Source organism: Moschus berezovskii, chromosome 22, assembly GCF_049115385.1.
Source record: "Moschus berezovskii isolate FMDL1 chromosome 22, NW_MosBer_1.0, whole genome shotgun sequence".
Taxonomy (NCBI): Eukaryota; Metazoa; Chordata; class Mammalia; order Artiodactyla; family Moschidae; genus Moschus; species Moschus berezovskii.
In genome coordinates, this window is record NC_142481.1 from 21,378,304 (window position 1) to 21,401,049 (window position 22,746).

The 22,746-nt window shown below is 49.3% G+C and overlaps 1 protein-coding gene across 3 annotated transcripts in view; it reads left to right on the forward strand.

Moving 5' to 3' along the window:
• The first annotated feature begins 876 nt into the window (after positions 1-876).
• TSHZ3 (teashirt zinc finger homeobox 3) overlaps positions 877-22,746 on the forward strand; it is a 71,251-nt gene continuing 49,381 nt past the window's right edge. Inside the window, exons 1-2 of one of the 3 annotated variants that reach the window (XM_055412359.2) lie at positions 877-1,005; positions 1,860-2,540. In XM_055412359.2, the coding sequence (XP_055268334.1) occupies positions 2,501-2,540 (40 nt within the window). In that variant the 5' untranslated portion in view covers positions 877-1,005; positions 1,860-2,500. Of the gene's footprint in view, positions 1,006-1,590; positions 1,646-1,704; positions 2,541-22,746 lie in introns of those variants that run through there. The other 2 variants (XM_055412358.2, XM_055412357.2) reach the window with 2 other exon arrangements.

The following is a 22,746-nucleotide window of genomic DNA, read 5'->3' on the forward strand; positions in this document are numbered from 1 at the left end:
CCGCGGCGCCTACTCTCCTTCAGGCAAGTGGTGATCAGTGCCGCAACCGGAATCCTAGAATCCTGAGGCCGCGGACGGCGTCTGCCAACTCACCGTTTTCTCCTTCGCATGAAGCGTTTCACGCCCCACGGCCGCGTCTCCCGGGCCTGGAGGGACAGCTGCTTTGGCCTCTGCGGCCGCAGGCACCAACTCCGCGCCACGCGCCCGCCCCCGAGTCTGCCGCACGAGGCCAGCCCGGGGCCCAGCTGCAGCTAGACTCCAACTCCCCGCAACCGCCCCGGGTCCGCATCCCGCAACTCCGTGCGCTCCTGCGCACGCCAAGGCGCAGGAGGCGGCTTTATAGCCCCGGAGGACGGCGGCAGCACATCTGCATTCAGGGAGGCGTCTGGACCGAGCCCAAGCCCGCAGGCTGGGGGCGAGCGGAGACTTTTGATCTTACCGTCAGGGTGAGATCGAGGTCTCCAGGTCTAAAAGAAAAGAAAGTATGCCTGTGAACTTTTAAAACAAACTTGCAAAAAAAAAAAACAATCACAAAGAAAAAATAAAGAGAAGAGGGGGCAGAAGAAGAGGGAGAGAGACTGAAAAAGAAACATAAGGGGTGGGGGGTAGGGAAAGACGGAAGAAGGCCGGGGTTTGCAGCTCCCAGAGCGCTCAGGCAGGCAGTCCCAGGGCGTGGGGCTTCGGCCCTTGCCCGGACTCTCGCACACGGCGCACAGGGGACTCCCCGGGCCCCGGCGGCGCGCCCGGAAGCAGCACCGCCTAAGGGACCGTGGGCCTGGCGGCCGCCCCCGCACTCCCGCCACCGCCGCCCGGCAGCGCCCGGAGCCGGCCCCGCCGCTGCCGCCCCATTCCCGGCCCAAGAGCTGGCCCAGGGAGACGCAATCGAGCCCGCAGCGCATCGATGCGCCGCCGCCCGCGCCGCTCCGGCTCCGGCTCCCGCTCAGCCGCCGCTGCCCTGGGGTCGTCCCAGTGAGCTCCGGCCCACCCGCGCCCTCGCGGCCGCCAGTAAGTGAGCCCTCTTTGCCCCGCCGCCAACTCAGCCCTGCCAGCCCCTCCTCTCCACGATCCGCCGGGCTGGCCCGCAAGGAGCCTCGGCGACCCCAATCACCCAATCAATAATCAATTCTTTTTGCCCAATTCTGCCGAAGGCCGGGCGCTGGGCGCGGTAGCCCCTCTCGGGGCGCCCCGGGGCGGGGGAAGGGCGTGAGAGTGTGGGGTCCCGCCCCCGGATCGGCCCGAGCCCTGGGTGGGGGGCGCGGTCGGCGCCTAGGGGGCGAGGGGCGGGGTGGAGGCACCGCGATCTTCCCAGTCTGGAGAGGAAACTTAGGAGGCACCCCCTCCCTCGCCGACCCCCGGGACGGGCCCGGGAAAGTTTGCCCGGGAAAAAAAAAAAATGGGGGGAAGTGGCGGCGGCGGGTCCCGGGGGAGGAGCTCGGGAGGCGCGCGGGGTCTGAGCGCAGCCCCCACCCGCTGCAGCCCGCGCCCGCCTCCTCCCCCGAGGGCGCCGGCGCCCGCCCGCGGGCCCTGGCATCCCCGGGCCGCGCGGGCCCAGGCCCGGGGGCTGAGCTGGGGGCTGTGGACGCGGCGTGTGGAAAGGAGTGCGGCCCGGGAGTGGCGGCGGGGGACAGCCAGGGGGCGAGGCCGGGTGGGGAAGAGGGGCGGGCGGGAGTAGCTGGTGCCCCGGGACAGGCTCGGCCGAGCCGGCGCCGCGCCCCTGCGTGCGCGCAAGGGGCGGAGGCGGAGGGGCGGCTCCCCCTCCCAGGGCTGGGCGGGGGTCCTAGACAGGCTTGGGGCCGGGAGCCGGGGCGCGGCGCCCCCGCGGGCGGGCGAGTGACACGATCATCTCCTTTTCCTTTAAGCTTGCCTGTTGCCGACGCCGCCGCTCCAGCCGCGCCGCGGGCAGGAGACTGGACCGCTGAGCCCCGGGCCGCGGCGGCGGCGGCGGCGGCCGAGCGCCCCCTCCGATGCCGTGACCCTCCTGCCCGGGGGCGGGGACCCGGGCTTCACCGGCCGGGGCCACCCCGGTGCTCCTCCTCCCGCCCCTCTGCGCGCCTTCTCCCCCCGCTCCCCGCCCCCCGGCCCCGAACCCGGCGCACCTCGTCTGGGGACGGGGCGGGGGGGGGCGCAGGGCTGCCGCTCCTCCCCGCCCCTCCTCCTCCGGCCTCTGGAGCGATTTGTCAAACTTCCCATTCCGCCGGCAGCGCGGTCCTCCTCCTCCTCCTCCTCCTCCGCCGCCGCCTCCTCCCCCCGCGCTCCTCCCTCCCCGCGCCTCCCTCGCCCGCCCTCCTTCTTCCCTCCGCACGTTCGGGGATCGCGGCGGAGTGCGGAGCGGGGGGGACGCGGAGAGCCGGGGCGCAGCAGCATCCTGCGGGCGGCCGCTCTCCGGGGGGGAGGCTGAGCGCCGGCCCGCCTCGCCCCCCCGCGGGCCCGCCGCCCCTCCCTCCCTCGCTCCCAGCCCGGCAGCGGCGGCGGCGGCGGCGGCAGTCGCCGGAGGAGCATCATGCCGAGGAGGAAGCAGCAGGCGCCCCGGCGCGCAGCAGGTACGAGCCGCTTCCCCTTCCTCCTCCTCTCCGCCTCCTCTTGCCCTCCTCGCCCCGCGCGTCCAGCCGGCCGCGGCCCCGCTCCCGGCCCCGCGCCTCGCCCCTCTCGCTCTGGCCGCGCAGAGTAACTCCGGGGCGCCGGGCGTTCTCGCCGCTCCCCGGCCGGGTGCGTGCGCCCGCCGGGCGGACCGGCGCCCCCCGGACGCCCCGCTGCGCTCTGCCGCCGCCCCCCGCCCCCCTGCCCGCTCGCACCCACTTCGGGAACCGCGCTCGCCGGCGGCGAACGGAGCGGGGCCGAGTCGCTGCCCCCTCTGCTCCCCGCCCGGCCGCCGAGGGGGTGGGAAGGAGCCCTCCTCTGTCTCTTTCTGTGGGGGGCGGGCGGGGTCACCTGAGTTCCCCGGGACACCTTCTGTGTCCTCCCGCGGCCGGCCGGCGGGGGACTGCCCGCTGTCTGCCGAGCGAAAGAGAGCGAACGAGTGAGCGAGCGGGTCCCTTTGGCCACCTTACTGCTAATCCGATTGATTCTTCATTTATTGGGCCCAAACCGGGCACAGCGGTGGAAACCAGAGCTCACAGGGTCTGGGTATTGTCAGATGACTGTCAAGTCGATGTTAGATGCTGGCGTTCTCTTTACCCTGGTTTGTTTTCGCTCACCCCCACCTTCTCCTTCTACTGCTTCTCCCACCCTCGTTTCCTCCTAGCACTTAGTTCTGGGACATATCTGAGTACTTTCTTCGCTGCCCCCCACTACCCCCAAGCCGACTCCTTTTTTTTTTTTTCCCAGGAGTGTCAACTCCTGTTAAGACTGAGCCGATTTTTTTTTTTTCTTTTCTGGAAAAAGCATCATTGAAAGCAAAACAAAACCCACACACATAACATTATTTTGCAATAATGTCAGTTGGGGGCATGTTGCTTGGAAGAAGGGTTTCTGGCCCTTTGCCACCCTTGATTTGATGACTGATTGATCGCCCGTCATGCTGCTGCCTTTGATCTATTCATTCCCAATAAACATCAATAAATCACTCGAAATGGTGAGGCCAAGCTCCGTGACGTCACTCGGGCCCTGTCAGTGCAACTTCTGGGATTTGGGGCGGACTGCTGAGAGGACCACATATGGACGGGATGTGTTTTGATATGAGTAACACTCAGATGTGCAGAGGTTCAGATGCTGCCTGAAGGGGAGGGTTAAGTGGAGGTTCATTTCTTTTTTTCTTCTTTTCTTTTCTGTTCTTTTTGTGGAAGAAGGGAGGACAGGGAGAAGGGTCAGGGCTTTGCCTGGTGCCCTTTTTGCGTGAAGGCGTTGTAACCAAGCCGCCGGTGAGTGCCTGTAGTAGCAGTGGGGATGATGGTGATGGTCATTTCCATGGCTTCAGCGGGCATTGCCAGTGGAGCTCACACACCGGCTGCACTCTGAACTTGGGTCTTCTCACACAGGGTCACAGAGAGAGAATGCTGTTCTTTCTTCTCCCAGAAATGTACTGTCCTGTTAGTGTCCTGAGGAAATTGTTGAAGAAAACAGACTTTGTTTGGGGCATATGTTGCCGATTTTGCTGTCTGTCCTCAGAGTTACCTAAATTTAGAAAGTTTGAAAATCACAGTCCTGGTTGTAGGGAGGGTGCCACCTCTCAAGTCACCTTCTGGCTGGTGCTTTTTTGCCCATCCCATCTTCTACTTTAAATTCCAAGCTCAAGCAATGAGCTTATCTACTCAAAATAAACTCTCAAAGTTTGGAGGACTCCTTTACAAAGTTGGACAGTAGGAGTGTCTTGGGCTGCTTCCAGTCTTTGAAATTTTTTTTCCTTTCCTTTTTGGATGCACATTTGAAGGTATCTCTCTGCCTCAATCAAATGAACCATATGTGATTACATCTTTACATTTGGTTTAGAGCCCTCTCCGCCGTTGCTTCATCTTTTCTCTTCCACCTTGCCAATCTGAGACTCTTATTTGATAACTTTCTGCTAAAAATATTAGAGGAGGAGGAGGAAGTATGCTGTTGGTTTTATTTTTTTAAAAAGCAACCTGTTCACTAACCTTTTTGCACCTTTAAAAAATGCCAGCCAGGAAATCTCAGGTCAGTTAAGAAATGTTCATTATATAAAAACTTGACTGCACGACTAATAGGAGCTGGAAGAATGGTTTTGCTCTATCAAAATGACCCGTCAAAACGACTTTGTTTCATATTTGATTTAATTGTCTCTCTCCTGACAGGCACATTCATCAATAGCTTAATGGTCAATCAGAAGTTGGCAGCGTGAGTGCTTTTTTTCTTTCCCATACCCTGGTTTTGGATTTACTTTATCAGAATGCCTCTGCCTAATGGACGTGTGGAGGAGGGGGTGGGGAATGTCTGAAGGGCTACTTATTTAAAGAGAGTGGAGGAATAAAAAAAAACCTTCCACATCCAGGCTGGTGATAAGTATGCACAGGCCAGTATGTGTGCTGTGTGAGTTTGTTTGTTTGTTTGGATGGGCAAAAAACTTCCCATTTTTCTTTTTTTTCCTCCTTTTTCAGTTCTCACAGCTGCAAGTTATAAGGTTCATGCCTGCTTTTGTGGCATACTGGGAGTGATGACAAATTGATTGCTTTGTACTGATAGAGAAAGAGAGTGGGAAAAAGAAAGATGTCTGCTGATTGGTAACTGGAAATCCAGTCCCAGCAACCTTGAGAAGACTCGAGAATTTTTTTCCCCCTCCAAACTGAAAGGTCCGCTCAGCCATAAAAAAAGAAAAGTTGTTTTGCCAGCTTCATTAGTGTTCACCTAATTAGCTGTAAACCTGATGGATTCCTGACAGCTTTAATGATTGGAGATGACAAGCTCGACGCAGTGTCATCCCGCAGAATTAGGTTTGCAGCTAGTTTGATGTAATCAAGTTGATATTACACAGTCCTGGCTGCCTTTAGTTGTGCATTAACTCAATTTTCTGCTGCAGGTGACAAATGGGCTTTGGTACCTGGATAATCATGTCATAGGAATTAGGCCCTTTTAATGGTCTGGGGTAGAATAACAACCACATAGGGCTAAGAGCTGGGGAGAGTGCGCAGACGTAGCACACAGGTGCACACAGTTTTTACATTTAGGCCAAATGTAGTGCTGCTCTCCAGAAGGCCAAAGCAGGCTCCAAGAATCCCTGAAAAGACGTATTTCTGCACTTTAGGATTTTCTCTTTTTGATAGAAATTATGCATGGCTGAATGTCTTTTCTCAAAGGGAAGAGAGAAATTTCTTCACCTGCCAAAGAGAAACCTGGGCAGGAGTTTCCTTTCTCCAGGCGTGTAATTTCAAAGGGCTATACATTTGTGCTGGACAAATGTCGTTACCCGTAGAAGCTCAGAGAGGAGCGGGGTGACAGAGGCCAGTGTCCTTCAGGTAAAGCGACCATTTTCTCTCTCTCCTATGTGTCGTGTTTGTTTTTCAGTAAGTGTGTTTTTTTGAAAATAGCAGAAAAGAAGTTCGGGCAGTGCTTAATAGCAGATCACGTTTTCTTCTTTCCTATTCATTCTCTGGAAGGAAGTGTAAAATCTTAATAAGCCCTTGCCTAAATTCCCCCCGCCCCTGGCCAAAAAAAAAAAAAAAAGAAAGAAAATCCAACAAACAACAACTGGTCATTGACCTTTTGAGTCTTATTTGGTGAAAGAGAAAAACCGTCCATGGAGTTCTTAGGCAGTTGTATTGCAAAGGTAAACCTTCAAGCGTCTTGACTTTTGTCAAAGTGGTTTGGACCCGTTAGGACCTGCTGGAGTAACAGATCCCTGTGGGTCCCCAAGGAATAGGTTGAGCTTGTGGTGGCAAGGCCTGGGGGTTTTACTTTGTGGGTAGACGTGGGTGAACTAGAAGATGGCACACCTGGTGAGGGCCACGTACCACCATCCTAACCTTCCTAAGTCTTGTCCACATATCAGGCAGCTCCGGAGAGGAGCTTTTCCCTCTTGGAAGCACATGGATCTTTCAGGAAGGTATTTCGGCCCCAGCTTTGGGAACTCATTTGCTCTCAAAAACCTGCCACACATCTCTCCTTTGGACAGACATTCTACCCGGTAGCAAGGTGACAAAATGACTGTTTTTGGTTACTCTGTGATTCTCCCTGCCCCCTTTTCCTACAAAACGAAAGGAGCAATGTATATTTTAAAAAAGAGAAATTGAGAAGCTGAAGGAGAGAAACAAAGAGGGCAGGAGCCAAGGCCATTCCCCTGGACGTCCACGTAGGGGAGAGAAGCTTCCAGAATTGGCTGCTGGGCCCCCATTATCTTGACAACTGTCAGTTAGAGCTTCAGTGCTCTCCAGGGCCACCCTTGATTGTGAGCGGTTGATGTTGTCATTTTGTTCTCAGTTTTGCCTTGAGCGCGCTCGTAAGCGGGAGCCAGGTAGTCAATAACTGATGTATCAGCAGTTATTCCCCAAATTGCCTCACAAGTCTGCATTTTCCCTCCTTTTTTTTTTTTTTTTTACTAAAGATTGTTTTGTAAGGTGATTAGAATGAAAGGTGACTGCTCAGGGCCAGGGGAAATGCCGTGCAACCCAGGTGAGTTCCCAGAATGAAAACCCCTGTTTCCCCGCCCTCCACTTCTGGGATTCTGGAAGGGGAAAGATCACCTTCTGGAGGGCAAAGTGGCATCTTTCCTTTTTCCTGGCATCTGGCAGAGCCAGGCTGGGGCTAGGGCTGCGGATGCAGGCAGGGAAGGAGAGAGGAGAGGATGGGAGTCCTGGTTCGGGTGGGTGCCCCACAGCCATCTTTAATAACAGAAGCAGGCCAGTTACGCCGAGCGCAGTTTGTGAGGCTTTCCTGCTGGCCCATTTTTATTCCTGCCTATCACTGGACAAACTATAAAAATAGCTTTAGTCTTGTAGTAAAAAAAAAAAAAGTAGGGTGTGTGTCTACTTTCTGTGTTTGTCTGCATCCAGCCCAGGTTGGGAGGCCTTTCAGAGAAGCTGTTTTGTAACATGCCTGTAGCCTCACCCCGCAGCCTATATGGGAAACAGGACAGAACATAACGGTGGTATCACGCTGGACCTTCTCAGGTGTTCACTGAGTGTGTGTTTTAGTTATGTTCCAAATTGCAGTTTCTCTGTCTCAAGTTAAAAAATGAAAGGTGAATACAATATATTGTATTTGGTAACAATGATATGGACTGGTACATCCAGACAGATAATGTGCACTTGTAATTAGACTCAATAGACAGGCAGTCATTTTTAAATTCTTTTGACACATGCATAAAATAGTCATATAATAAGATAAGATGACAATTTTATGTTAGGTTGATAAAGTGTCCCGATACATGCATTTAAATGTCTGTAAGCCTTAAAAAAAAAATTCAGACAGATTAATTCTAGTTTCCAGTATTTGCAGTTAGTCATTAAATTAATTTTCAAATCCTACTAAACAATGGCTATGAATGTTTTTTTTTTTTTATCTTTCTTTCTGGAGTCTTATACCTGAATTGTAAGGAATGGATACATAGATTTGGTAGCTTTCTCTAATTTTTCAACATTTGTAAACATTTATGTTAGACATGGGTGTAAAAATTCAGGTTACTGTTTGTGACTAGAAAGATGCTATGCAGTTTTGGAAGCTGAGAAAAAACACCAGTAACAGAACATAATCTTCTTACGACCACTTGCCTGAACAACTGTCATACTCCACATTTAGGAATCTTTATTAGAAAGATTACACAGTGTCCTTGACCAAATATTGAATATTTTATAAGCCCCATTTAAAAAAGAAGACATTTTGAGCACATACACTTGATTTGATCAGCACTTAGATTCTTGGGCTTAATTACTTTCAATTTTGTAAATTATTTTAGTATTTCAACAAGAGTGGCCCAAGAGACATACGGGGCATGGGAAGCATTTCTCTAAAGGTCACGTTACCTGGACTTTTTGACCCTCTCCTTACCTTATTTTCTCAAATGTGCTAAGGTGTGGCTCTTGAAATATAATTTAAATTTGTTTGGGCTTAATGATTAATTATTAATTCGTACTGTCAGGACACATGTTATTAATTATGACTGTGTTTTCTTCATCCAGAACAGCTGTTGGGGAAACAGTGTAAGTTCAGATTGTCTTCGAGGGGGAGGGAGCCAAAGCAAGGAACTTACCAACTCCTTGTCATCATCTTCTTGATTCTCTTGCTTTGGAAATAAAGGATTTCAGGGGGCGGAGTGAATGGGGAGAGAGAAACTACTAATTCTGGGCCAAGATGGGTACTAGCAAATGCTCATTCATGTACCTTTTTACAGAGCAAGCCTTACTCCCAGTGATCTGAGTCCAGGTGGGATTCTCAGTGGTACCTGCTGCCTTCCCCAGTCTGGTTTCCATTCCACCAGTGTCTCTTGTTTTCTCTTGGGTAGACCAGAAGGTCAGGTTTGCAAGTTTATAGTAGCAGAAAGCAAACTACTCTGAAAGCCTGTTTGTCCCCCAAACTGGAACCCGTCCCTTGGAGAGTAAAGGGCTGTTTGGTAATATACATGAAATGACTCCAATTCATTTACTTTTGATTTTCCATCCCCATCATTAAATCTAGTCCTATGTATTCAGTTTCCTCTGAGTTCTTTGAGAAATGCATGTTGCATAAAATAGGCAATTTTTAATGAACAATTTAATGTAAATGGGTTTTGAATTTAAATTAATATTAATGAAGCCTTGAGTGAATTTATTTTGCATACGTAAAGACTTGTAAGTCTTTCACCCATGTGCTTTCTCCTCTGTGTAGTAACATTGGTTGGGTGGATTAACCAGCACCTTTTAAAGATTCATACTTAGAAAATGAAATTGATTTTACATGTCCAATAGCACCAACATATTATTAGGCAAAAGCGTCACTTAATTTAAAGAAAATATACCTCATTTTCCAATTAAAATTCTCCCTCTCCATCGTCCTGAAAGCTGCTGTTGGTTTGGCATTGCTGCTGGGGAAAATACACACCAACAATAGTTAGTTACTACAATCAAGATGTTTTCTTTCTTTGCCTTACCTCTAATGCATTATGTATCCCAGGATGATGGGAAGTTCTGTAATTAATTCTGTTAGAGGTAATTGCTATAATCACTTTGATGTTACACATAATAAAGGTAATATGGTAAGCACATAAAAAATATAAACACCTTATTGTAACACTCCTGCTAAAATTCCTTCTCGTCAAGTCTGGTTTATAGACAAGTGTTCTCAACTCTTTTTGGTCATAGGTGACAATTTATGTGAGATGTGTTCATTGATATTCCAAAGGAAAGTCAGTGATTGGAGAGGATGGGCCTTGGCTTGAAGGGGTCTCCAGGCTGATGGCCTAGGAATTTTAATTCCCCTTTCCTTAAAGATGTGGCTAATGAAGAAAAGGTGACTGAACTGAACTGAACCTCTGGAGAGGTGAGAGGTAAACACTTAGGAGGGCCTATGGAAGGAAGTAAGAGATGTGGGAATGGAAGACGAGCTCAGAAAAGAGTGATAGTCGAGATTTCAGATCAGAGGAGATGTTGTTCTATAGGTTTTCTTATCCTCATGGTGTGGGATTATGGGAAGTGGGGGGGGCAGTGTGTGTGTGTGTGTGTTGTGTGTGTGTGTGTGTTGTGGGATTATGGGAAGTGGTGTGTGTGTGTGTGTTGTGGGATTATGGGAAGTGCCGTGTGTGTGTGTTGTGGGATTATGGGAAGTGCCGTGTGTGTGTGTGGTGTGGGATTATGGGAAGTGCCGTGTGTGTGTGTGTGGTGTGGGATTATGGGAAGTGCCGTGTGTGTGTGTGTGTATGTGTGTGAGAGAAAGAGCATAGGAGCATGTGCTTATGGGTAACAAGAAAAAGCCACCTTTCTGTAACAGTGCAATAAGGGAAATTAGCACAGAATACATGCTTTATTATTACTACTGCTGCTGTTATACACCTTTCAGGGGGCATCTGAGGACTGTGCCTGACTGTTGCACATCCCACCACAGAGTTGGCCAATGTTGCCTGTTGGACCGAAACATGTGATCTTTTGACATTTCCACTCCCCCCCCAACCACACACACACATACACATATCCGTGCACCTACCCTGGATCAAGCCACCATAGGACATAAGTTTGCCTGAGACCCTGAACACACGATTCTTGTGGGATGTTTCCAAACACAAGTGAATTGTTCTTTGCCATCAAAGCTTGCAGGAGGTGGAGGATGTGGTGGGAGAGGAACCCAGTTTTTTAATTTCCCCCTGTGGATAACCCGGAATCACCCTAGCAGGGACATCTGACCCCCATCATCAGCTGCGCTGTGACCTGCATGCTACAAAGGTCAAGAGGTGTCCTGCCCCGATGTTGGCCTGACGGCCTGAATGTGAATTCTCTGCGTTTATATTTTGTTTTTCGGTGTGTCGTAAGGGACTGAGTCTGTAAATCAGCATACGCAGAAATAAAATAAGCCAGAGTGGATGTGTGAGAAGCGGATCCGCTTCTTCTCTGGAGGAAGAGAAAGGTGTTTGCGGACGGCGCTGAGATTTCAGTGACAGCAGTGGTTCCCTAGCCTGTGCCCGAGGCCTGGGGAGCAGGTCTGGCCCTGGCTTTCTCAGGCCGGCTGGCTGCAGACCAGGCAGGGAAGTGGGGGTGCTGCAGAAGGCCGCCGGGCAGGGCCTGTCTCCTGGGCATCGGGCCTAGCATCCCGGCCTGCCAAGGTGAGCAGGGGCCGGGGACAGAGTCTGGGGTCCCAGCCTGGACCTGGGCTGCAGTGGGCCAGCCATCAGCGCTCCTGCGGCGACTCCCGGCTGGTTTTGATGACGAGGATGATAAAAGGTCTGAGAAGTCCATAGGCCCCTGTAATCAGGGCCAGCGCTGACATCCTTCTCAAGTTTGACAGCTTCTTCCTTTTCTCTCCTCACCGCCAAGCCTTTCTCAACCGAATTTCCCCGCCCTCGCCTCCCTTCCCTCCCTGCCCGCCGCCCACCCCTTCCCTCCCTCTCCTCCTTTCTGTGTCTCTCTTGTTTCATGTTCTTGATCAGCCTCAGATGCCGGGAATTATTTTTTTTCGGGCGGGAGGGGGAGTGTTGCTTTAGGTTTGTGGGTTGGGCAGGTGTGAGAGGAAGTCTGTGTGTTTTTTTTTTTTTTGTACTGTAGGCCTGTTGCTAATTAATGTTCCTCCATAAGATTCTGTCGGAGTTGAGTAATGTTTTTGATCTTTATGCCTGATAACTGCATACTTAATGAGATTTCAAAGCTGTGAGTGCAGCTCCCTACAATTATTGACAGATGCCTTTTCTTTGCCATTGGGTTCAGCTTCATAAATCCTCTTGCCGTAATGAGGTTCAGCAGTGCCACCCTGGCAGTGAGCTAATGAAAGAGGGGAGGGCGAAGCGGCTCTGGGCTGTCTGACACATTTTTTTCCTTTAAAATTTACTATGCAGATGTCAAGCTGCGGACGATTACTTCAAACATGCTAATTTTTATCTTGCTTTTGTGTCAGCCCTTTGCCATGAAAAAATAAATAAATAAAAGGACTAACCTTACTCCGCTTCATTTCTTTTCCCCTTTTTTTTTTTTTCCCCAAAGTCACATTTTTTAATAACCCGTGGTGTGTGACTGCTGGGGACTTTGACACGCGCGTGGCCTTTTGCAGGTATCCAGTGGCAGAACCGTTTTTTTTTTTTTTTCTTCCCTTGCCATCGGAAGGGCAGGGGGAGGATAAAGTGTGATTTCCCCAGGCCTCCCATCAGCCTGCCCTAAGTATGCACTTGAAACGTCGGAGAATTCATTTCAGAGTTCTGAAACTAGATCCCGGTGAAGAGCTGCGCCATGCCAAAGAGTCGATTTCCTTTTCAGCGGAGTCATACATCACTGACCCACCCTTCCCTCCTGACAGAATGACATATGTCATTTATCATATGGGCCCCAGCCAGCCAACGGGGAGGGGCGGGAAGCCTGGCCTGTGTGGTGCAGCCTCCTCGTCCTCCCACCGTACACAGTACCGCTGGCTTGCAGAGAGAGCACTGCTGATTTGGCGAAGGGAGAGGGAGGAGGGAGGAGATGCAGGGGTGAGGGGAGGAGAACCTGCTTCGTATGGATGGCTGGGTGTGTGGCGTGGTGGGCACGAGATTGGCAGAGGTACCGCCGAGGTTATGTTCTTTAATATTATCTGCTAAACCACACTGCTCAGCCTCTGAGGCTCTTCTGACTCCCCCACCCCCTGCATTCCTTTTCTCTCCGCCCCCCCCCCACCGCCTTTAGTAGTCAAGGGGGAAAAAAAAAAGCAAGCAGAGCTGACAGGTATCATTCAGCCGCCCTGGCTTGTGAGGGGTGGTATAAATGAATCTCAGGGCTCCTGGCTTCACATGATTCAAACATGCGTTATTGAAGATGGATGTTCCTTAAAAAAAGATTGATGGTGGATGCCGGGCTTAGGGTGCCATTTATCATTTTGAATATTATTTAGACTTGCCGTGTAAACCTGTAACTTGAGAGTTGGACGAGCTGGGGCCGGGTAGGGGCCTGTGTGTGTGTGTGTGTGTTTCCATCGATTGGCCTTGGGTTATCATTGCTGCTGACCAGATGCAGTCCCTCCCATTTACAGTATAGAAGACACCCCCCTCCCGTAAAGGAGGGATGGTTTAATTTTGAATAATTTCCAAGGACGCTGGAAAAAATGAAGGATCTGTGATTTACACTAACAGGCAACTTCTTTCTCTCTCCTCTCCCTCTCTCTTCCCCGACAGAGGCAGTCACGTACGAAACATTAAAATATAAACAGAGCCGTAGTTGCCGAAGCCAGGACCCTTGTCTGCTTTTTTTTTTAAACTCTGTGACATGCTTGAAAAAAAAATCTGTATCCACAAAGCTTAGCACAATATAACTATTAAAAAAAATTACTGGTTGGCTTGGTTAGCTGTGTGAGAATGAAGAAGCATAGACTTCCACGTCCCAGGAATATTTCAGATAAAAAATGATCTAACCCTACCCCTGCTCCCAGCATTCTCCTCTCTTTTTTGTGTCTGCACTGGGTCACCCTCCGTAGGCCCCCTGCAGACCCCGCCCCCCACCCTCGCAGGACTGATGTGGACAGCTGTTTCCAGGCCCAGACAGTTAATCCCTCCTGGTTCTTTTGCACCCTGAGCTCTGCTTCAGGACACCCCCACCTACTGGAAGGACTTAGGGACGCAGGCTGGCTCTCCCGGGCCCCCAGCTGCTGGGAAGCATCAATAACCCAGCCATTCCCCGTCCAGCTTCAGAGGCCTGCTGCCGGCTTCCCGGTGGAAAAAGGGAAACAGAAACTGCTGGCCTTCCTGCTCGACTCCTCCAGTAGGAGAGCCCCGATAGAGCAAATTTAATTGTCAGGCATTCTATTAAATATGTGACTTTATTTGGGTCTGTTAATTAAATTTAGGGCTTCTTGTATGACTTATCGTGTGGACATTAATTTTAAAAAATGATGGGACAGAAAGTTAGACCGGGGTCGTTTTTTATCTAAAGAAATGAGAATCGAGAATTCGTGGAAGGGCTGAATGTTCATGTCTTGCTGCTTCTTGGACAAACTTTTCCCTGAGGTGTTAAAAAGCCTGCATTTCCCGTGAATAGAAAAGAAATGAGAATGTGGTGTATTCACTCACCAACTCCAGGCAACTTTGTGTGTGTGTGTTTGTTTATTTTGAAATAACTTTATTAGCAGCCTGACACTATGCATAGGCTGACTTAGGAGTCACTTTTGGTGTTGTCCAGCTGCTGCCAAAAACCGGGTGGAATCAGATATATAGCCTTTGTTGGTGTCTGGAATCACATCTGACTATAGAAAGATGATATGGTTTCTTGCCGAGACTTCAAGGAGGAAAGCAAAACTTTGATCCTCTGCCCTTGCACTTGGGCAGTGTTGGAGGTAATTGGAGTACAAGTGCCAATTTGCAGGAACAATTGTAAACACCTTTGATACAAATGCCATCATCCCATTTTTACTGATTAGAAAAACTTTGCTATTAAGAGGTACAAAGTCCATTTCAGGTGTAATTGGTAAGGAACTGAGTGCACTCACGGGAAGAAACCTTGTTTTGTTTTTTGTTCGCTTTTCTTCTTATCCCCTTTCCTCAGTTTTATGGCTGGAGACATGATTTATTGCAGCCATCCATCTTGGGGGCTCATCCATCACACCCGGGTTGCTAGGAGATTGTGGCAGCAGCTGTTTGCTCTGAATCAGACAGAAAAGTTGTCAATCATCAAAGGCAGGTGAATAGCATTAGAAACACGCTATTGTCAGACGGAATAATTAATCAAAGAGAGAAAAGATAATTAAAAAGATATGACCCTTGCAAGTACTTGCTCTGGGTTGCCTGGAAAAAAAAAAGGAAAGAAAGAAAGAAAAACTGCCTGGTCTTTTCTAGACACTTAAGCAGCTGAGGGCTGATAAAATATGCACTCTGCAGTGCATAGTTTTTAATTAATTGAAAAAGGTTCAACATTCAAAGACGATGCTGGAGAAAAGTCCGATTATGAGCAGAAGTAATATTTATTGTTTGCATGAAGGGCTTGACACATAGTTCTAACTTTCTGTCACAAATCTCTGGCTTCCTTGGCTGGAGGAGTCATGGGCTGGGGTCTTCAGGTAGTCTTCCAGTATCCTTCCTTTAAGCTCCCCTAGTCGTCATGCTGGGCCATTCAGGAGAGCCTCAGATCTGAGAACTGAAGTGGGGGGCAAACTGGACCACAAGCCACTCTGCAGTTTCGGTGGGTCTAGTACAAATGTATTCCTTAGATCACAAGTATTTTTTTTTTTTTAAGTGAAGATGGGAGACTTGCAAAGCATGCCATGAAGTCCACCTTCAGGGTCCACGGAGAGAGAGCACTGTATCACTTCACTCACCTGGGAACGTGCTCCAGGTCCCGAAGGGAAACTTAGAATCCATCTTGTGCGGCCCTGGGAAGCGCACCAGTGACTCACATCCTGAGTGATCACCTGGCATCACATTCTGAAAAGATCCCCACTCACAATCCAGAAATAATTTTGGGTGCCCATTTCAGTCGCAAAAATATTCATAGATTAGGAAGTTCATCCTTGCCTTTTCTGAAGCTAAAATATTCTGGAAAAATTGGAAAACATATTAAAGGCTCGATAGAAAGTGGCATATCTGGAGTTGCTTTTCAGTTAAATATGCTGCACGCCCTGAAACAGATCTACTCTTTTATTTTTGGATACTATGCTTGATTTTCACACCATTCTCCTCCCAAAGAATAGCAGGACTTCTAAAATTAGCAGGTGGAAAAAAGGCTTTGAATATTAGAATTCCTGAGAAGGAAGAAAGCCACATTTTTTTTTTTTTAAGTTGGGACACCGTTTTCAGGGCACAGCACATCAGGAACTCCAGCCCTCTGTGCCCCGTGCACGGCAGCACTGGGGATGCATTGCTGAGCATCCCATGGCAGTCCCCAGGGGCTGCCTCTAGCTGTGTGAGGTCCACCTTCTCCCTTAGTACAGTGGGAGCCCACTAGAAGCGACATGGCCACCACTCTGGCCTTTTGAAGAGAGAGACAGAGAGAGGGAAATAACTCAGAAAAACCACCTGCCTGACTCGCTGGAGCCCCTCGCGGGTGCCTCACCTGGGCAGGTGGCCGGAGGAGGGTCTTGTTCAGAACTTGACCTCCGAGAGGTGGATGACTTTGAGTTCAGGTTACTGCTTGGGTCCTTGAGATGGTGTCCCTTTGATGGCCTTCTGAGCGCTCAAGTCAGGCTGGGAGTTTCCTGACCACATAGTGGTTGTCCCTTGAAGGTCAACATTTTCTTGGGCACTGCCTGCCCTTGACCTGCAAGGGGCTGTGCTGCTGGAGGCCTGGCAATGCCAGCAGATGCCTGACTGGGACTCGGGAGCTTAGTTAGTAGCTTACGGAGTTCAGGGAGTCGCCAGGAGACCCGCCTGTCCTCCGTGAGCTCTGGCTATTTGGAGATGGGCCGTGGGGGTAGTCCCTCTCATCCCTTGCAGAGAAATTCTTGTAGTTGTCATCTCCCCTTTCCAAATAACTGCTGAGAAAGCACATTGCCTAATGTCAGCCAGAGCAATTCCAAAATGTGGCGGCTCGTCAGGGAAGGGCAAAGGAAGAGAGTTCGTGCGAGTCATTTATGGTAGATTTATGAATTCACAGATAAAAAATACCAACCATTAGGGCTAGTGAAGTCAGATTGAAATTTGCTTCCCCTTAAAAAAGGAAAACAAAACCCAGGGGGAGAATGGAAAGTCTTCAAGTTTGGAGAAGTTGGTGCTCACCAGTTTTTTTCTGGAGCTGCAGCTGGGATCTAATGTCCTCTCGGGTAACCTCCCCCCCGCCCCCCCGCCGACATCTGTTTAAAGGACGCACAAAATAAAAGAGAGAAGGGGCCCAAAGAAGGGTGCATTGCTCACTCCTTAGAGGTTTTCATTTTGTGAGTGTCTGTTTTGACCAGAATTTCAACGTCTCTGTCCCTGGATTATGGTTTCTGTGACAGGAGGAACACACACTGTCTCTGGTGTCGCAAGCGTCTGCCAGGACTGAGCACCATGTTCAAAGTCTTTGCAATGGCCCCCACGCCAAGTTGATATTTGAGTGTTTCATCTAAGTGATATGCGTTTTCCTCTGAGTTTCGTGAAACAAGGTTACCTGGAAGTCATTTTGGATTTTCCCGGCTCATCTTGCCATAGTCTTAAGGCAGACTTGGTGCCCACCCTGTGGAAACCTTAGAATGCCACCCATGGAAAGAAAGCCCGAATTACCCAGTGGGACTCCCTACAGGTAAAGACATTTTGAAACACTTAAAAAAAACCTCAGAACTGCCTAAGATGCAGTCGTTACTTCCCATCCACCCAAGATAGAGCTTTTGAAAGGGGGTGAGGATTGCTATTTGGGAGAGAAGATGGGGTTCCCAGGGGTTTTCCTGTGGTGAAATGTTCCCCTTTCTTGACATTCCATTTCCTGCCTTTGTTTCTGCTCTGGGCCTGGAGTGAAATGGCTCTTTCATACGTATTAGTTAGTGAAGACCATGCTGGAGTAATCTATGAGTCTGCGGTGGTGTCTCGCTTTTCTGTATAAAATAGTAAGGCAGCACGAACACCCAGCTACGTGCCTGAGGTTCCTACTGGGATGGTTAGGTGAATAAGTAATAGAACAAACACGGAGTCAGCTGGGCAAAGGAAAATAAATAAAATAACAGCGTGTTCTTGGTTCTGAGAGCCCTGCCACACGAGCTTGTTCAGATCAGGTCCTGGAGCTTCAGACTCTCTGATGAAACGGGGGGGGGGGGCGCGGGGGGAGAAGGGTATTATTTGGAAACACATGTACTCATTCCTTGTGAAAGAAGTGAGGTATTTAACATTTCTCCAAGGAAAACATCTTTCATTACTTGACGTGTTCTGTGGTAATGATTTTTCAGTTCAACAAACAAGTACTTATTAGCGTTCGCGCGGGAGCCTAGCTGAGGTGGATGGCGGGGCCATTTTTAACGGGAACTCGGCAGCCAGGGTTAAAGGACCCTGGTGCTGGGACCCAGGTCTGCTCCAGACTTCTTAGATCCCGTGCCTCTGGCCTGTGGGCTCAAGCTGGCAAGAATCAACAAAGTTGTTTCTTTGGTTTTTTGGAAACAGGACATTTGATTTGATGGTACGAACTTGGTGATTCCACATGGGTTGTCCTGGAGAGATGGCATGCTCACATGCCAGGAGTTTGGCTGAGGATTTTATGGTTAAAAGGATTGTTTTGGTTAAAGATGATATAGAGGGAGGGGAAGCGGTGAGGTGTGTGGGTGCAGGGCAAGAGGGGGCAACTTCCCCTCCTGACCCCACCCTCTGCACCTCTCCTTGCTTGAGCAGCTGTGGACTCTGCTGCCCACAGTTAAATCCTTCTGATTCCAGGTTCTGGGGGGAGCTGTTAGGGCTCTCTCTCTGTGGGCATGGAGCCTTATCTCTAAGGTTTATCTGTTCCCAGTTCCTAGGGACCCTTGAGCATGACCTTCACCCCTGGTTTATTTCACTCATCTTTTCTCCTACTAGATAAGAGTGTCATCCAGTCCAGTTGCAATTGTGGCCCACGATGTCGTTTTCTCTGCTTTACTTGCCATTGATATTTTGGTGTCCATGAAATTAGACATAGTGTGAGCTGCAGCACTTTTTAATAATCCCAGTAAGTACTTTCCTTGAAACTGGAGCCCCCCACCAAACTGAGAATGATTATTGATGGGTGATGGCTTTGTGCAGATTTCATTCGCAAATCCAGCTGATAATCTGTGTGTCAGCCCCAAATCACATCTGATTATGGGTCATCTGCCCTCATCACCCCCAAAAGCGTGGTCTCAGCTTACATCCCAGGAGGACGTTCTTCTCCGCAAGTGAGAATCCTCTCCTGCTCTCGGATCGCACTTACTTGGTGGCTTCCTTCTGCCTTGTCAGTGTGGGGAATGTAGCGGTTAACACTGTTTATACATTCCAGGAGTATTAAGCAGTTAGGTTACTGGAACTGTGGCAGAGCTTGTGGGAGCAGCATTCTGGGCTGTGCCTCTGTCATCAATTACCAAGCATTTCATGAAATTCCAGATGTAATAATAAAGTTTATGATGATTATATTGTCAGGAGGTACAGAGCATACCACCTCATTGACAACTGAAGAAACAGGTTGAGCCAGCAGTTAGATGGTGATGTTAGTACACGACAAAGGGTCTTTCAGGAAACATAATTTGTCCCTCCCGCAAGCGATCGTATGCATTTTTGTGAATGGAAGCATGCGTTTTGGAGCCCCAGCTACTGTAGGAAAAGGGAGAGGGTAGGAAGGGGATGGATGCCCTTGGTTGTACGGAGCATGTATGCTTCATCTCTACCTTGTGGTTGCCCTGGCCCAGAAGGAACTGGCTGAGGAGGTGGCCTCTTTGCTATTGGGGAAGCAGGCATGGCAGAGACTCAGCCAGTCTGCCCGGAAAGAGTCTCCTCTCCCATGGAAGTGCAGGGTGCCCTGGTGTGGAAATAGAAAAATGAATGTTCTATTAACATCAATAGACTGTCACGGCCTGACCAGATAGCACAGACACTCCAGTAGGTGGCAATTGGTGGACACGCAGTACCAGGGCCCTTGGCCGCAGTGAGACAACGCCGGCCTTGCTTCCTGCAACGGTGTGCAGTTTCCTCTCCCTGTGTATCCATGACATTTGCAGAAAATTCGTCTTTACCAGAGGGTTTCCCGCTACGGCAGAGCATGGCGAGCAGAGTACAGCAGCGGTCAGGAAGTTTCCTTCCAGGTCATAGCCTGGTCCACTGGAAATTAGGATTGCTGTGATTGTTTGGGTATTTGTATAAAGGCAGATGAATTTTTAAAAAACAATTCACAGCAGACACGAAATATCTGTGACAAAGATAAAAGTGATAAATACAAGCTATTGCATGCTATGAGAGAAAATTAATTCACTTCTTTTAATTCATCAATGCACCAAAAAAATTCTTGTAGACGTGTCCTTCCTTTCAGGCACGTTTCCTGTAGTTCCAGAAGAGGTGAGCCCATGAAGGCTGGGCATTGCTCTGTGCAAATTTCCTGCACAAACCCTGCTTCTCGGATGCTTTGGTTTAGTTGAAGAGTCTCTGTAGGGGCAGGGATGTGTTACTGTTTCTTTCACGGAGCCTGGAGAGGGATGCAGGGGCAGAGGATCCTTTTGGGTTGGTTCTCACCTCTGCCCTTGGGTAGAGGGAGACTGCAGGGGGCCCACGTCCACCTGAGTGAACGGGGCAGGCGCTGCCTTTCCCACTAGCCCATCCCTTCGCTGTGGGGTCAACCGTGCCGGGGGCAGTGAGGGGGCACACAGATGCTGGGTGTCCCATGCCCTGGGGTACCGACCACCTTCTCTAGACAGTATCTCCACCAGCAGGAGCAACTGGGAAAATGTTTCCAAGAGTCTCCATCCTCATCCAGAATCACGCTCCCGCATGGTCTGCTTCATGACCAAGAGGAGATAGGAGTTCCAGCCTTATTTATTTATTTTTTAATTTTAATTTTAGATGGAACTTGGCTACTTGTTAAAAAAAAACCCATTGATGTTTTGAATCCAAAGGGATGTGGACCACACAGCATGCTAAGTTTGTTTTTTTCTCCCCACCCCCGTCACTAGTTAGGGTGGGAGGTGGTGGAAAGGATAAAATAGAGCCGGGGAAGATAGGTTCGGATGCTACCGGTGAGAAGGGGCTGGCCTGGGCTGGGACAGGGAGCAGGCCAGGGGGCTGTGGCTCACTGGCCTCTCGCTGGTGGCCTGCATGGTAGGCATGGGGTAGGCAGGCAAGGCCTCTGCCGGAAGCCCCTGGTTCAGGGTGCTGGCCAGCTTGCCTGGAGCATGCTGGCCCATTAGAGGTTTCCAGAAGACCTGCATGTGAGACTGGATAGGTTTTGAGATCCACTCAGGACTGCTGCTGAGAGATTTTTGTGCAAGTTTTCTTTTCTGCCTCCAAATTTACGACTGTCGTGGAAGGCAGAGCTGTTAGAGAGAGAAACCAACCTTTCAGTAATCACAGAGCAGCTTTTATGAATTAAAAAAGAAAAAGAAAAAGATCTTGACCCCTTTGAAAGGAAATAAAGGAGGAACCCAGTGTAAGGAAAACATAAAAAGCTGATATTACAGTTTTTCTGATTACTCACATCCTAGGCTGGGGCTTGAGGAAGCCAGTTATAATGGAATTTCATTTTTTTTTTCCCTCTTCCTAGTGTGTCTCTGCTTTTTTTAATTTTTTCTCCATTAGAATGAGGAGTGGTTTGTACTTGGTGTGAAAAAAAAATCATTTTTGGCACGTGGTCCCTGTTCTTAGCTGACCGGAGGCTGATGGGAGTGAAGCTAGGATTGTGTGCCCATGTAATGATTTCTCCAACTACTGGGGGGCTGTGGAGCCATACAGCAGGGTGGTCCCCACCTGAAATGCTCACACCCCCAGGCACTGTCCCCAGGCCTCCCCCCAGACTTCAGTCTTGATGCCAGCCTTTAACTGAGGTAAGCAAACAACCCCAAGATCACAGATAAGTCACCTTCAGATGTTCAGAGGTGAAAAATCTAAAGCCATCTAGTGGTTAGTTATTATTAGTAGCCAATTTATGAACACCATTTTTAAAGGATGATTTTATTGCTATTAGTATACAAGTTGCTGGGAGCAGTTCACCAATTTCACTGGTGCAAAATGGGGGCTGAGATGGTGACCAAAAACAGATATGTCGTAACTGTGGCTAAATTAAATAAATATTTGTGCAGGTTAACTTTCGTGTGCCCGTTGTGAGGGCTGACCTTCTTCTGTTCATTTCTTGCTGTGCTCTGGAAGATGGTAATTGTGGTAACATGATATAAATGTAAACTTTAGCTCTGCTTACACAGAACACACAAGACAGCTTGACACCTTCATTTCAGCAGTAAGAAATTACCATTGTCTCTTATTTCTTGCTCTGAGCTTAGGTGACCAAGCCAAGAAGTAATTACACAATTAGGGTTGACAAAGCAGTTCCTGTAACATTTCTTCTCCCTAAGTTTGGATCACGTATTTCAGTCCCATGTTTTCCATATCTTTGTCATTAATAGCAAGATAACCATTTTCAGTGCAGTGAATTCGCCCACAGAGATTGGGGGGGGGGGAATCTGGTATAATTGAATAATGAAACAGGAACATTGACTTCTGTCACTGTGACTCTTTGAAGTTTGCAGGTGGACGCAGGGGAGCTGTTGTGACCTCTGTTGTTGGGAGGCTGACCAGCAGGTCACATAGTGAGCAGTGACAGGAAACTACTCCCATTTAGGCAACAACTAAAATAGAGATTTTTTGAAAGGATATGCAAATGCCTGACACTGCTTATCGGAGAGGCTGCCTCTTCAAAGCTGTCTTCCCTTGCTGTGGTTCCAGATAATTCTTTATTCTTAAATGACGATATCTGCAGTGTGTCTATGGTATTGTAATTCATTGTTCCTGATTTAAAATAGCATCTTCTATTTCAAGGCTTATATACCAGGTAGGCCTGACCCTTACTTGAAAATAATAATAATGATAATTTCTCCCTTTTTATTGTTGTGGGGTATGAAAGGAGAATGATGTTTCTGCTAAAAGAAATATGGACCTGTTGTTTATGATTTAATCGGTCATTTCTTAAAGAAAATATTCTCAGAATTTCTTAGTACCCCCTAATTATGCAAACAGTCCTGAAGCATCTTCTGCTAGACTGGGAGGTGAGTTTCTGCAGGGTGGGATCCACCTGCCCCTGAGTGCTGGCCCTTTGCCTTAATCTAACTTTAACCCTAACCTAGCAG